General features: G+C 32.1%; 1 protein-coding gene across 1 annotated transcript in view; it reads right to left on the bottom strand.

Annotated features, from left to right (window-relative positions):
* Nucleotides 1–3,529: 3,529 nt before the first annotated feature.
* The window catches only part of LOC138713919 (dipeptidase 1-like), a 1,227,883-nt gene continuing 1,214,503 nt past the window's right edge, over nt 3,530–16,909 (bottom strand). Inside the window, exons 13-14 of the mRNA XM_069846458.1 lie at nt 16,050–16,188; nt 3,530–4,629 (exon numbers count right to left, since the gene is read on the bottom strand). Of these exons, the coding sequence (XP_069702559.1) occupies nt 4,528–4,629; nt 16,050–16,188 (241 nt within the window). The 3' untranslated portion in view covers nt 3,530–4,527. The remainder of the gene's footprint in view (nt 4,630–16,049; nt 16,189–16,909) is intronic.

Genomic DNA, 16,909 nt, shown 5'->3' with positions numbered 1-16,909 from the left:
CCACGAGAGACTTGCGAAGGACGGTGATATGTGGTCATATCGTCGGATGTTGCACACGTATCTGACGCACATATTCTGAACTCGCTGTAACTTGACTGACAGTTCAGAACTTAGGTCACTTAACAGAACGTCACAATAATCGAAGTGCGGCATTACTAGGGTTTGTACTAAGGCATTTAGTATTCCAGCAACATATTTTGTAAAGTGCAGGTGTTTATTACGGGTGATAACTCCTACCAATAATCCATAATTAGCATACAAATCTAATCAATGGTGTTTCCACAAGTTCTGTATACTGACATGAAATTAAATAAAATAATAGATACTGTGTCTTAATTCACATGTGACTGGATTACAAGCCCTCCAAACTACAACTATGAATTTAATAAATTGAAAATTTCATATAAATTAAGCCGAAATCAGTCAACAAGTACCAGTGACAGTACTGGAAATTAACCATCTGTGCAATAGCAAAACACATAATTCAAAGGTATAAATTGCGCAAGTGCTGTATCTACACAGGAAACTAACCTTTTGCCATCAGACATATACTGTACACGAACTAATTTCTTTTCTGTATCTGCAGATTCCACCATAAGAGGCCTTTCTTCACTGCTGGTTTGTTCTTCGATATAGCTCCTTTTTTCTTTGGAATCATCAGCCAACCAATCTGGAAGGAATACAACATCTCACTAAGTTTAATGCTGGTAACATTTTCTAGCCTCCACCATGATTACATGATCATAGATATTGATGCCAATCTTCGTCTTAGCAGTGTATATTTTATTTAATTTATTAAATTAATTAAATTTAATTCATTTATTTCATTCTATTCAAGTATTCAATTTATTAATTTCATTTAATTTACGTATTTACTTAGTTTAATTAATAAATTTAATTTAATTGATTTATCTAAATTAAGTTATTTATTTCATTTTACTTTATTTATGTAATTACATTCTATTCATTTTTTATATTTTTCATTTATTTCATTTCATTTATATAATCAATTAATTAATTTAATTAAATTAATTTATTTCATTCAATTTAATATAATTTACTTATTTATTTGTTATTTAAATTCATATATTGCTTTAATGTATTTATTACTTCAATTTTTTCTTCATTCAAATTAATTAATTTATTCTATTTTACTTATTCATTTAATTTAATTGATTTAACTTCATTTATTTCATTTTTAATTTATTTGTTCGAATTAATTAAATTAATTAATTAATTTATTTATTTCATTTCATATGTGTATTATTTCATTTTATTTCTTCATTCTAATTTTAATTTTAAATGTTAACTTTAGTTTTAATTTCAATTTATGTTTTCAGTTTTAATTTAATTTTTATTCTTAATTTTAATCTATTTCTTTTAATTTTTATTTTACTTGTTAATTTTAATTTTTTTCAATCTAATTTTAATTAATTTTTTAAATTTAATTTAATTTCCAATTTTATGTCTGAATTTTAATTTTAATTGTAACCGAAGATTTTAATTTTAGTGTTTAATTTTAATTTTAATTCTGTTTTTTTGTAATTGTTATTAAAATTGCAATTTTATTTTCAATTTCATCTTTAAATTTTTTTACCCGTGTGGCGTGGGTCGTATAAATGACCCTAAAATGGAGAGGTTAAACTAAGGCAAAGAAAGAAAGAAAGAAAGAAAGAAAGAAAGAAAGAAAGAAAGAAAGAAATTTTAATTTTAATTGTAATTGTAATTTCATTTTTTTATTTCAATTCTATTTGTTAATGTTATTTTTTTATTTTAATTTTAGTTTGTTTTTTAATTCCATTTTTAAATTTTAATTGAAATGTTTGAATTTTAATTTCAATTGCAATACCATTTTTTATTTTAATTTCAATTGTTAATGTTATTTTGTAATTTCAATTTCATGTTACGGTATTTTTTAATTTTAATTGTAATCATAATTTTAAATTTAATTACATTTTTCAGTTTTAATTTACATTCTATTTTTCAATTTTAAATTAATTGAATTTTTTAAATATTAATTTTTATAAAGATTTTTAATTATAATTTTATTTTCTAGTTATTTCCAATTTTATTTTTTTTATTTCTAATGTAAATCCTGTCTATTAATTCATATCTTATAACTTCAGGGGTCTGATGTTCTTGACAATAAACTGATTGATACATTTTAATTATTTTTTTTTTTTAATTTTGACTCTGATTTAATTCTTTTATTTTAATTTTAACTTTATATTTTAATTTTAATTTCATTTTTTTGTTTCAATTTCATTTTTTAATTTCCATTGCAAATTTATTTTTATTTTTAATTAGAAATTTAATTCTATTTTCTTTTTATTTTAAATGCAATTTTAATTTCATTCTAGATTTTAATTTTTTAATTTTCATTTTCATTGTAATTTAATTTGTTAATTTCAGTGTTATTTTTTAATTTTGTGTTTTAATTTAAATTTTAATTCTATTTTATAATTTCAATTCTATTCTTTGACTTATTTTAAATTTCAATCATACTTTTAAATTCAATTTCATTTTTTAATTTCTATTTTATTTTTCTATTATTTCTAATTTCACATTTCAATTTCAATTTTAATTTTATTTCTTGATTATTATTTAAAATTCCTTGTTAGTTTCATTTATAATTTTAATTATAATTCATTTTTTTAATTTCAATTTCATTCTTAATTTTAACTGTATTTTTAAAATCTAATTCCAGTTTTTAATTTTAATTTTAACTTTACATCTGTTCTTAAAATATGGCTTCTTGATAAACCGTTTTACAATATTAATGAGTTTGTAAATTCTCATGTACATAAAATCTTATTTATTAATTCTTGTTTTATAACTTCAGGCGTCTCAAGATCTTGGCAATAAACTGGTTAATATATTTTTTATTTTAATTTTAATATCATTTTAAATTTTAATTCTGTTCTCATGTTTTGATTTCAATTGTCATAATTTTTTATTTAAATTTAAATTTTATAACGTAATTTTAACTTTATTTTCATTTTCTATTTTAATTTTGTTCTTTTATTTCAATGTAAATTGCATTTATTTTCATTCCATTTTTTGATTTTAATTTAATCTTTTGTTTTAACTTTAACTTTAATTTTGTTTTTTTTTTATTTTAGTTTAAATGACATTTTTAACGTAAATTTGATATTTTTTAATTTTGTTTTAATTTTATATTTATGATTTTTATGTTGTGTTTTATTTCGATTTTTTTTTTTCATATTTCTTATTTTATTTTTATATTTCTTTATTTTGATTTTTGACTTTTGAATTTGTCCATTTTTTATTTCGATTTTTCTATTTCGATTCTTTGACTTATTACTTCATTTTTTATTTAATTTTTTTATTATTTTGATTGTGATTACTTTTATAGTTTGTTTTCTTATTTTTTATTATTTTTTTGCTTTTCTCTATTTTCGATTTCGATTATTTATTTATTTATTTATTTATTTATTTATTTTATTTTCAGTTTTTAATTGTTTTGATTTTGTTTTTCATTTTTTTTATTTTTTATTTTGAATTTATAATTTTGATTTTTTATTTAGATTTCTTTATTATTCTGATTTTTACTTCTTAAAACTTTTTGATTGTCTGTTTTTTATTTTTATTTTTGTCATTTTGATTCTTTGACTTTTTTATTTTCATTTTTTTACTATTACTTTACATTTTTTAAATTTTTATATTACATCCCCATATCGACTCTGCAATGATCACACAAAAACGACATTTTCAAAATGGGCGCAAGGTTTAATTGTCACACTGGTGTCATTTTCTGAAGATACGAGGTCCCAGGTTAAACCAAAACGACAGATTATTTATAGCTTAAAAATTAGAACATAACAGTCCTCGTATAATAATAATAGAAGGTTGGCAATCCTATCTTTGTATAGTTGGTACATGTTTAAATGTAAGCGCAGGAACAGTATTAGTTACGAATTTCAGAGCTTCAGTACAAGGAATTTATGAACTATGTGTCTAAATATGTATACAGTTTATAAATTAAGTCTGATATATTATTACATTTTGGAAATAAACATGGCATCTATGCGCAATGCATGGAGAGAAGGTCGTTCATCTTATTTCGTTTTACATAAATAATTTTACTGACATATTATATCGTCTTAATGAAAATGAAATAGAAACAAGAATATCATTAGTACCATTACAAATAAATAAAATATTTCACACGCGTAAATCAATAACGAGTTGATAAAACATGTGTCACGTCATAATAGGTGTTTAAAGAAATTATATTTACATTTTTGTTTTATTATACAAAGAATTGATGAAGGATGTAAAATAAACTCTCTAAACTTTAATAAATCGAGGATAGTTTTTATTTCAACGAAAGATCACATACATGTACCTAGTTACATCCCTTATAACAAAAGTTCGATACCAGAAAGTCAAGTCCAGAACCACACGTCACCCACACTCGAAGACACTGCGTATGCAAGCTAGTCCAAATGTCATTATGAAAAGTACAAAATTCTGGTGTAAGTGCAACGTGGCATGGTGCCAACATCATCGGCCCAGGCAGCCATCTTTGTTGTAGTGCTGGAGGTCTGAAGGCGGGATCCAGTCCTCGTACGGGTCCACGGCCAGCCGGCGCAGCTCTTCTTTAACCTACAAGCAGAGTCCAGGTGTACTGCGAGACAAAACAGGCTAAAGATCCTGAAATGCTTATTGGTACCTATTTCATGTTTTAGCGCCTCTAGTGCCTATTTACACATGACTTTAAACATTTCTGTTTAAAATGTTTAAGAGGAGAGGATGGTATTTATTGGTGAAAATTGAGTAAATTTTCAAAAAAGGAAAGAAAGATTCTTTAAAATACTCTTTGAGATGTGTGGAATGCATAGCATAACATTTTGTGGGTATTTGTGCCTTATCGGATGTTGAGTCGCCATTTTAAAACTTCCTGCGTTATGGATTTTTAAATCATTCACCCACTTTTATTGTTTCCGGTAAATTAAATTTTCAAAAAAAATTTCTTTTCTTTATATTGCCCTTTGATATGTGTGGAATGCATTGCATAACATTTTGTGGGTATTTGTGCCCTCATCGGATGTTGAGACATTTTAAAACTTCCTGCACTATGGATTTTTAAATCACACTCCCGCTTTTATCGGTTTCCAGTAACTTAATTTTTTTTGCTACATTGCCAGACAAAAATGGATATAATTTCTCAACTGTTAAAGATGCATGCATGATATTTAGAACACACATTCTTTAGACTATTAGGAAACTTTTCTATGTAACAGAATTTTGTTAATTGATTTCATTTTAAAAATACGTCCGTTTGTTTGCAAGGAAGGAAATCAGAAAATTGTTATTAAATTTTAATTGTTTATTTTACAAACGTAGGGACGAATATCAAAATTCTGTTACAGACAGTTTGTAGAACATGGTTTTGCAAATACATTGCAAAAAACTGTTTGAATCTATCTTTAAAAACGGTTTAGATATATCGGTTTTAGTACAATCCTGCATTGGGTATATTTTTTTTTTCAAATTTGGGCCCCAAAATAATTTTTTTTTTAATATTTTTATTTGGTTGAGTTGTCACAGCTATGAGCTCTCTACATACAAAAAAATTAATATTTTACACAAAATAGGAAAAAAGTTTTAAAAAATACCATCCTCTCCCCTTAATAGTATAACAATAGACGACACAAACTCAACAATGCGCACTCCTTCATGTCTGTGCTGTCTACAATGTTAATGTGGTACCAAATTAATATTTCGTGTAATTATTTACACTCAGCTGTTTCAAAATGTCTCAGTTTATCAAATAACCAGCAGCACTGATCCTACTGGAGTGAACATAAAACTGTCAGGATCGAGACACATTCTGCTTTCTTTTGTTGAGATAGAGAAAACTCATCAAAGCGTTCGCTTGTACGATAATGGCTCCTGGAATTCGCAGGGAAAATAATTTTTTGCCAGCTCTGCAACAAGCAGGTATGTACCGCCACACTGAATTGTATAAAATATTATGTTCACCTAGTTTCCTTAAGGTATATGTAGCCTACACCCACAAAACGCAAAAAATGATGAAAAATTAGAATTTTCAAAATATAACTATTTCAATAGAGAATTTTCTCCTCTTTAATTTGATATAAGAATTTTCGATTTATGCCTCATGGTTTTCCAGATAAGTCCCATTTTCCAAAATGCTGCATCATCAGCTACGGTCACTTACTTTTGCAGTGATCTTCGTAGCAGTCAATCCCCTCGTCCAGCATTGCTTGTAAAATAAACTTCTTTCTAGTCCCGAAATAGATGCATAGATATCTGGGCATGATCATTAGATTGAAAAAAAAAAAACTTTTTTACATAATGAAGTAATTTATAATCTTTTACTGTTAGTCATAAAACTGTAAATTTGTGTGTCAGTGATGTTTACGTCATTTTAATAAGACTCCAAAAGTAGAAATTACAATTCTGAGGAGGATGGGGATAAACCCTGGGACAAACACAATCGCAGTATTTGTTGCATCAATGGAAATAGGGACAAAAATGCCTAAAAAAAAAAAACAACACCTGAAGTTAAAACAAGGCGGAAGTATTTGAGAGGCAGAAAGAAGCTGAAACTGGACTGACATGAAGCTGCTTAAGGGGTGACATATGATGATGCAGTCTTCTAGGCTCTGAAAGTTTGTGGCTCATTTCCTGTAAATAGTAATTTTAGAATATAATTCTTTCAAACGTGATATCTCAGCCAAATATGGTGATACCAAGAAGATATTGGTGTCATTTTGAAGCTTGAAATGTCCCCCAGTGCCTGACAATGAGCAAAATAACATTCATATAATTAATAATTATCTGTGGATTTTTTACATGATTTATGCAACATAAAATATTATTGTAAGTTACATATATGGTAATATTTAATTAATGTAAATAAAAATAAAAAATAGCTCTATGTCAGGCAATAAAGAATAGTTTTAGCTATAAAACAGTGAAAAAACTGTGGCTCTATCTTAAAAACTGCATGAGCTATCATGTTTCAAGTTGCATGTCAAAATTATAAACAAAATAATTTTTAAAAACAATTTAGACATAATTTCAAGGGATCTGTTCACTTCAGCCTCTTTCTGGTACCATTCTCAATTGTATAAAAATTTTACAGAGCAAAATTATACAAAACAAAATTTTTTGTATGTAAAGGTGTACATATACCTTAATGAACTTCACCTAATTTCCTTAATGAATATTAACTTCACCTAGTTTTCTTAATAAATATTATCTGTGACTTTATGCATTTTGTTTTCAAATGAAGATTACTTTTGTGCGAGATCGTGCGTATTTGCTTGTTTTCCGCACAGAACCAATACGCGGTAAGTGTGAAATACCACATTCAGTATTCCCAACGTAACACACATAACAATTTCCCTCTTCTTACCGCTTAAGGGTACTAGGACGTGAAAATCGGCCAAAAATGTCATTTTTTGTTTTCATTGCTTTCGAATTCTTGAATAAATTCTCTATCCAAAAATATATATATTGTAGGGGTTTCTGGGTTTAAATGCCCTAAAATAGGGAATTTAAAAATGGCGTCGTAGTTGCACGCCCCTTTTTTAAATGCCCAATTCAACTTATTAAATATGTTATAATTTCTGGGCTATTTATTGGAATATTTTGACCGGGTAAATTTCTTTGCTGTTGTTGGTGCTTCTGGATACTCTGAAACTGCAAAGAGCATAACACAGCCCAGTGGAAAGCACTCCTGTTTTGTTTTGAATAACCTCGTGTAAATTTTGTTGCAAAAAGAATCTTTGTGGTGTTATTTGCATCAGTTTTATTCAGCATTATTAGTGTGTGTGTGCGTGCGTGCGTGTGTGTGTGTTTTTTTTTTAAATGGGCAGATTAAAGAAGTTTGGCAAAAGAAAACCAGTGTTTAATGGTAATGTAAGTAAAAGCGAACATAATATAAGTGAACATAACCTGTCAGAGCCTAGCTGCAGTAGAGAAGTGCATTCAGCTTCTGCAAGAAAATTGTCTCACATAAAACCAGAGTGTGATGACAACTTTTATTTTAGTAATGAGGGATATTCAAAGGGTTTTATCATTGTGGACATTCAATTATTATCTAATTTGATGAAGAAAACTGTACAGTGTAAGTATTGTAGTGGCGTAGACTGTGTCGAACTTACAGAAAATAAAAATAGTAGGCGAGGGCTTGCAACTAAACTGTCTGTTGTTTGTAATAAGTGTAAAGAGTCTGCTTCAAGTATGACATTCAATAAGGTAGGGAAAACAAAATGTTATGAAGTAAATTTAAGATTTGTATATGGAATGAGAAGTATTGGCAGAGGCAGGAAGCCAGCACAAACTCTGTGTGGTATAATGGATCTCCCACCACCAACTGCCAAATTTAATTTCTGCACTTCCCAGCTGTTGAAATGTCTGGAAGAAGTAGCAAAAAAATCTATGACAAATGCTATAGAAGAAGCAGTGGCTCTAAATGAAAACAGTAGGGACATAACTGCTGCTTTCGATGGGTCCTGGCAGAAGCGAGGCCACATTTCCCTCAATGGTGTCATCACTGCAACTTCACTAGACAATGGGAAAGTAATTGATGTCGAATGTTTGACAAAATTCTGCCATAATTGTAAATCAGACCAGCCTGGACATGTTTGCATGAAAAATTATGATGGCTTCAGTGGTGGGATGGAGAGCGATGGAGTAGTAAAAATTTTTCAGAGGTCTGAGAATTTATATCAGGTCAGGTATGTGAATTACTTAGGAGATGGGGACTCAAAGGGATATAAGAAAGTTGAAGAATTAAATGTTTATGGGAATGTGGAAGTAAGTAAGCTGGAGTGCTGTGGACATGTGCAAAAGAGAATGGGAACAAGACTAAGAAAATTATGTAAAGACATGAAAGGTAAAAAATGTTCTGATGGTAAACCGCTAACAGGGAGAGGGCGGCTAACAGATAGTGCAATAGATCAGTTGCAAACCTATTATGGACTGGCCATAAGGAGGAATGCAGGAAAAGATGTAGAAAAAATGAGAAGAGCAGTGTGGGCAATATACTTCCACAAGTATAGCACAGATGAGGAGCCATATCACACGTTATGTCCTCCAGGTACAGATGAAGACTGCTGGTGTGGGTACAATAAAGCTTCAGTCACTGGAAATAAGTATTCCCATCAGCATTCACTGCCTCCAGCTGTGATGGATGAAATAAAACCCATCTTTAGGGACCTCAGCAACCAGGAACTATTGAAAAAATGCTTACATGGGAATACACAAAACCCTAATGAAAGCTTTAATCATTGTATATGGGAGCGCATCCCAAAAACAGTTTTTGTGGGTTTAAAAACCTTAAAACTGGGTGTATTAGATGCAGTCATCTGTTTTAATGATGGTTGTGTAAGTAGACTAAATGTGTTGGAGAGTTTGGGCATTGAAGTGGGCTCAAATACAAAAACTGCACTTTACACCATTGACAAGAAGCGCTTCAAAGACGGTGAAAAGTTTGCTTTGCAAATGACTAAAGAGGCCAGAACAAGAAAGAGGAATGCCAAAAGGAGGAGAGAGGACCAAGAAACACAGGAGCAGGATGAGTATGGGGCTGGAATGTTCTAGATTGGTGAGTGAAGTACAAAATACACGTTTTCAGTTTTTTGCATTTTCCCGTAACCTTGATTTTTCAAAACTTAGGTACACTTATCTCATAATCTAATGAAGATAGAGTCATGAAATTTTTGTGGCAGGTACATATTAATTAACTCTTTAAAATGAATGGAGTGGTTTTCTTTTGAACTTCATCATTGAATTTTTAAAAATTCAAATTTAAGGAAAATTTTGGAAAAAAATTATGTTAATAATTTTTTTTTAATTTTTTACACATGTGATGTTTAGTCAAGAAAGTAGTGCATTCATTTTGTCATTTGATATGTTCTTATTGTACCACAAAAAAATTAGAGAGGTCTGACTAAAATTCTATGAGATATGTGTACCTAACTGATGAACCATGCATAAGAATTTATTTTCTAATTACCTTATTTGGGGACATCCTATAAACATTCTATTGGAGATAAGTGATTTAATTTTTCATGAAAAGATAATATAAACATTGTTTAATGCGTGGTATAAATTTCATAAACCTGTGACATAGGAATGCTTCAGTAGAGCCTATATGTTATTTGCTAGTTCAAGAGCTAAAATAGGCACTCGTCACGTCCCAGTACCCTTAAGCGCGACATTCATTTTACTGCTTTAGGCTTTTAACATATTATTTTTAGAGACGTTTAACATAGTAATAATTATAAATTGGAAACTTACCACTGCAATTTCACCTAAATTGCAATGTTAATTATTGTTTTTAAATATTTGCAAAAATTAAGTAAAGTCTACTACTCCACGAAACTTATTGCATTCCTGATACACGTAACATTAAGGAAACCGTGAAAAAATCAACAAGATTCCAGATGCCGATGTTATTACTGCAATATGTTATATAAATAATATTGTTAAAATATTAAAATGAAAAATAAATCATTACATAACCTTACCGTTTCTTTTAAGTTCGCATTTATAGACTGGGGGGGAAAAAAAAAGACAGACGTATATCACGGCCTGTTGGAGTATAGTAAACACAGAAAACATTTTACAGCAACAATGTTAAAGAAATATATTTTGGTGTTCCGAAGTTGGCGTCATTAAATAGAAACCAACATGGAGATTTCATTGCAACTAATTAGAAATGCGTCTTTCAGGTATGTAATAAACGATCTTCGCACAAAATAATGTACGATACACGAGCGGTATGTTTGTTTTCATGTTCTCGGAAATTAAAAAAGCTCAACTACGTTTCGCTTTTTCAATCTTTTCCTCGACCATGAAAACGTCAACATACCGCTCTTGTAACGTATATTACTATTACATTATCAATTTAAATAATTATTTCCAACTTAAGTACTCAAAAAGAAGCTTTGCCATTGAGTTTACCCCTCAGTGGTTTTAAATGCCGTCACATTGGGCGACTTTTCTGTTGAGCTAGCAGCTGTATAAAGATATAGGACATGAAATGATACTGACTGATAAAAGATAGCTTGAGCATGGGCAGCTTGGAGAAGATTAGCCCTATTGTTATGTACTGCACAGAAAATTATGATGAGTGAGTGTTGTAATATTTCTGATGCCACAACTTTTGTTTCTTACAAATAAATAAAATTGAAGCCCTATTATAGCATTTCAAGTTCCTCTTTTATCATTTTATAGCCTTATTTTATGTGCCTAAATATACAATTTTTTAAACCCAGGTCTTGAAAGACACAAGTGCACGGCGATATTCAATTCAGATCATTTCCTTTTATTGCCTGCAAATATGCCTTTGTTTCGAGAACCGTTGACAACCATAAAACAAGAACAGAACCGTGTGGAACGAAAGACACTAAAAGGGCACGGTATGGCATAATTGCGCCCCGAAGAAATCAGGTAGCAGAATGGACATGGCATAGTTGCGCTCCGAAGAAATCAGATAGCAGAAGGGACATGGTATAGTTGCGCCCCGAAGAAATCAGATAGCAGAAGTGACATGGTATAGTTGCGCCCCGAAGAAATCAGATAGCAGAAGGGACATGGTATAGTTGCGCCCCGAAGAAATCAGATAGCAGAAGTGACATGGTATAGTTGCGCCCCGAAGAAATCAGATAGCAGAAGGGACATGGTATAGTTGCGCCCCGAAGAAATCAGATAGCAGAAGTGACATGGTATAGTTGCGCCCCGAAGAAATCAGATAGCAGAAGGGACATGGTATAGTTGCGCCCCGAAGAAATCAGATAGCAGAAGGGACATGGTATAGTTGCGCCCCGAAGAAATCAGATAGCAGAAGTGACATGGTATAGTTGCGCCCCGAAGAAATCAGATAGCAGAAGGGACATGGTATAGTTGCGCCCCGAAGAAATCAGATAGCAGAAGGGACATGGTATAGTTGCGCCCCGAAGAAATCAGATAGCAGAAGGGACATGGTATAGTTGCGCCCCGAAGAAATCAGATAGCAGAAGTGACATGGTATAGTTGCGCCCCGAAGAAATCAGATAGCAGAAGGGACATGGTATAGTTGCGCCCCGAAGAAATCAGATAGCAGAAGGGACATGGCATAGTTGCGCCCCGAAGAAATCAGATAGCAGAAGTGACATGGTATAGTTGCGCCCCGAAGAAATCAGATAGCAGAAGGGACATGGTATAGTTGCGCCCCGAAGAAATCAGATAGCAGAAGTGACATGGTATAGTTGCGCCCCGAAGAAATCAGATAGCAGAAGGGACATGGTATAGTTGCGCCCCGAAGAAATCAGATAGCAGAAGGGACATGGCATAGTTGCGCCCCGAAGAAATCAGATAGCAGAAGTGACATGGCATAGTTGCGCCCCGAAGAAATCAGATAGCAGAAGTGACATGGCATAGTTGCGCCCCGAAGAAATCAGATAGCAGAAGGGACATGGCATAGTTGCGCCCCGAAGAAATCAGATAGCAGAAGTGACATGGCATAGTTGCGCCCCGAAGAAATCAGATAGCAGAAGGGACATGGCATAGTTGCGCCCCGAAGAAATCAGATAGCAGAAGGGACATGGCATAGTTGCGCCCCGAAGAAATCAGATAGCAGAAGGGACATGGCATAGTTGCGCCCCGAAGAAATCAGATAGCAGAAGTGACATGGCATAGTTGCGCCACAGTCTACTATATGCAGTCGCGAAGCTTGAGGTGTTTTTTTGCAAATCTCATGATAAAGCGCTCCAAGCGGTTAGCAACTAAAAACAATAGACTGTCCATGGTCGACTTTGGACTGTCGTATTTCTATCGAGTGCTAGCTCGTTGCGAATTTCACATTGATGCTTGTGAAATGTTCGTTATTGGTTGTAATGAAAATGTTAATGGCTAAAATACAATAATTGGAATAATAATATGGGACAAGGAGGAAACGTTTGTAGTGCTATAAATTGTAGCAACAGTAAGAGAAAGAGGCCAGAGTTATCCTTTTTCCGATTTCCGAAAGATTCAGAAAGGTTCCTGGGTTTCCACAAGAATGCTGTGCAGAAACAAAACCCTTAATTTTGAAGTTCTTTATGACTGTTGGAATACGTTATATCCTTAAATTTCACAATGACATGTTTCAGTCTAACCGAAAGGACATTAGATACCGGTTAAAGTTCTGTCACTTGGGCTGCTAAATTTCCAGAGAAATAAAGGTTAGGTCTACTTTTTTTTCAGAGGATATATTTTTAATTGTAGCTATTAATTTTGTTATTTTTATGTGTTATTTTACTAAAGACGTAGAAAAATTAAGTTTGTTTTAATGAAATTTATTGATCACGTTTTATTTTCAATTCTGGTGGGATTATTATTGCTTAGGCCTACTTTTTTTTTCAAAGGATATGTTTTTAATTATAGCTGTTAATTTTGTTGTTATTTTTATTTGTTGCTTTACTAGAGACGTACAAAAAGTCTGTTACAATAAAATTTATTGATCACGTTTTATTTCCAATTCTGGTGTGATTATTATTGCTTAACCTCATCCCACTTTGTTAACTACGTAAGCCTACACTACAAGTACCGGTACACGTAAGTTACTCCAGTAATTCATATTTCCATTATTATTGTTGTAAAGGGAAATGCAAATTAATATTTATTGGTTTCATAGTTAATTATCGCTATAATCTTGAATGAGTGAAGCGATTATAGTAAATTTCAGTTCGTTTTGCACAAACAAAAATTATATTAACTTATTTCTTGCAGGCATCTTCGAGTTTATGGTGGAATTTAATATATTTCATTAAAATAATAAATTAACTTTATGCATTTAATATTTCAATAATGGAAGGAAGGTGTTAATTTTTCCAAAAGAACACGACAACGAAAGTGTAACATATTTTGTCGTCGTGAGAGATCTGCGATGATGAGGCGATAGTAGCGATCCTAGTGGTGGGCAACTACTCATGTTTGCATTTTTACTACATATTGAGCTTCGGGACTGTATATAGTAGACTGTGGTTGCGCCCCGAAGAAATCAGTTAGCAGAATGGACATGGCATAGTTGCGCCCTGATGAGCATATGACACACGAAAGTGATTGTCATAAAATAAATAAATTACTTAAAAATATTACAGCGATAGCTGCATTGAAATCAGGTAGGCCTAGCATATGATCAATTTTGCTATTTAAAATAACACTTTTTTATGGATCACACACAATAAATGAACTACATTTTTTGTTTGTACATCGATATCTTAACCCTACGGTACAGGGTTTCGAAAATTGAAACTTAGAACCATTGTGAATTTTCAACTCTTCACCCTTTTCACTAAACTTAACATTCATTTTAAATTAACCTCACTATACGCCACAGACGGTGTGAAAATCACTAATAAAATGTCAAGACTGCTAAGGCCCCATATTCCAACGACTCACTCATTTCAATATGTCAGTTAATAAAGTACTGCCAACTTCACGGTGTTCATTTTAACGGTAGGCTATCGATAATCACTGCGTAAACAGTAGAAAAACAGTTAATAAAGTACTGCCAACTTCATGGTGTTCATTTTAACGGTAGGCTATTGATAATCACTGCATAAACAGTAGAAAAACAGTTAATAAAGTACTGCCAACTTCATGGTGTCCATTTTAACGGTAGGCTATCGATAATCACTGCATAAACAGTAGAAAAACAGTTAATAAAGTACTGCCAACTTCATGGTGTTCATTTTAACGGTAGGCTATCGATAATCACTGCATAAACAGTAGAAAAACAGTTAATAAAGTACTGCCAACTTCATGGTGTTCATTTTAACGGTAGGCTATTGATAATCACTGCATAAACAGTAGAAAAACAGTTAATAAAGTACTGCCAACTTCATGGTGTTCATTTTAACGGTAGGCTATCGATAATCACTGCATAAACAGTAGAAAAACAGTTAATAAAGTACTGCCAACTTCATGGTGTTCATTTTAACGGTAGGCTATCGATAATCACTGCATAAACAGTAGAAAAACAGTTAATAAAGCACTGCCAACTTCATGGTGTTCGTTTTAATGAATATTAAATCGCATAAGAAATCAATAAGGTTGGTTGATTACGAAGCTCGAGTTCCCGTAGTGTCTTTTTCTCTACCTATTTCATCGGGGCGCAACTATGCCATGCCCCATTTCTCTACCTGATGGGAACGGGGCGCAACTATACCCACAAAACAGGGACCTTTTTTATATGCTGCATCTTATCTCACGTGGGGCGCAACTATGCCCTGCCCAAAGGACACAGAATCAGAAATTGTGGAAAACATGTTGCTCTGTTGTCATTATAGAGATAAGTGCTAATGTCAGGCCAGGTCTGGCCACTAATCAGAGTAAGTCAACCTGCTTCCTTCGACCTAAGTAGTCCCTCTTCAAAAGAACTGAAAGAATTGAAGGGTACAGGGAAAGAACGAACTTTGTCCACTTTTTTCTTTTAAGAAATGAGTTATGCATAGCATAGTGTGGAGTAGGATTCCTATGAATGAAACTGTGGAAATCTGAACAGTCCAAATGCTAAGACGAAATTTAGATTTGGCATAATACAAGGAAATTATATGCTAAAGGCAGACTTGAAATTGCTCTCCCAAACAATTTGCTGAAGTAGACAAAGCTCCTTCTTTCCCTGTACCCTTCAATTATCGTTAATGAGTAAGAATAGTATGATCCTTACATTCTTCACTACTGCAACTAAAACAAAATTTTATCAGAAGCAATAAAAGAGCAAAGAAGATACACTTCAATGGAAAAATACAAAATTGACTGCAGTCCCATCCAGTCTGTGTGTTCATTTGTTCGTCCGTAACATAGCAACAAGATGTTTTCACAACAATGGTACTCTTATTTCCTTTACTTAAGGAGTAATTTAACTACACATGTTATATAATTTGTTTCAATTATAACATGAAATCTTTTTGTCGTTAGAAAATAGTAAATAGCCATAATCCTATGTGTGTCTTAATAAAAGAATCAGCTGGCCTAGAAACATTAACAGATTCTTCTGTCAGTCGTTACTTCATCTGTACCTTTTCAACCTTCCGGAAAACTCTCAAGAAGTTTCGTCCTGCTAGCTTTTCCAGTTGACTCATTGTCCAGCCTTTAGTTCTCGCGAGCTCCGCCAGGAGGTATGGGTAGCGGGACACGTCTTCTAGCCCGATAGGTGTCCTGAAGGAAAGAAAGTCACTAAGCTACCGCACAACTTTCACTGGAGGGGAACAGACACTGATAAAATGCATCCACCACCAAAATAACTCACACTGAGTTCACCTTGGAGGTCCACTCAACTTCCGCGAAAGAAAGTGCTTCAGTAGAGGCAAACTAGGGCTATGCTCTCATCAATAATAATTTATACTGTATTATCTTTATGATACATAAGATTGATAAACATATAATTACCAAGACAACATTCGAGAGGGGCAAAGCAATATACTATCAAAATTATTCCTTAAAAAGTTAGGTCCAGGACGAATCAATAGGGAAATTGTTACTTTCACTGCTTAGGTAAAGGACGAATTACTAGTACTAGGGAAATAGTTATTTTCAATAGTTAGATCCAAGACGAAAAACTACGTAAATTCTTAATTTACCTGATATTGCCTTGGTTTTTTTTTTGTCGAAAATCAGCTTGTGTTCGGGATTCTCATTTTGATGCTACCTTCTACGAAGTGGATCAAGGAGGAATGAAACACCGCATCCCATTCCTCGATATCACAATTATTTTCGGAGATTAGAGACTGAAACATTTTATTTATTTGTTTATTTATTTATTTATTCTGGTGTAGTTAAGGCCATCAGGCCTTCTCTTCCACAACACCACGAATTAAAATACAATAATAGAAATAAACAGAAAAAAATACACTTACAAAGTAAAGCTACACAAGAAATA

Source organism: Periplaneta americana, chromosome 14 (genome assembly GCF_040183065.1).
Source record: "Periplaneta americana isolate PAMFEO1 chromosome 14, P.americana_PAMFEO1_priV1, whole genome shotgun sequence".
In the NCBI taxonomy this organism is placed as follows: domain Eukaryota; kingdom Metazoa; phylum Arthropoda; class Insecta; order Blattodea; family Blattidae; genus Periplaneta; species Periplaneta americana.
Note: the sequence above shows the minus strand (reverse complement) of the source record. Positions and strands in the feature narration are given on the sequence as shown.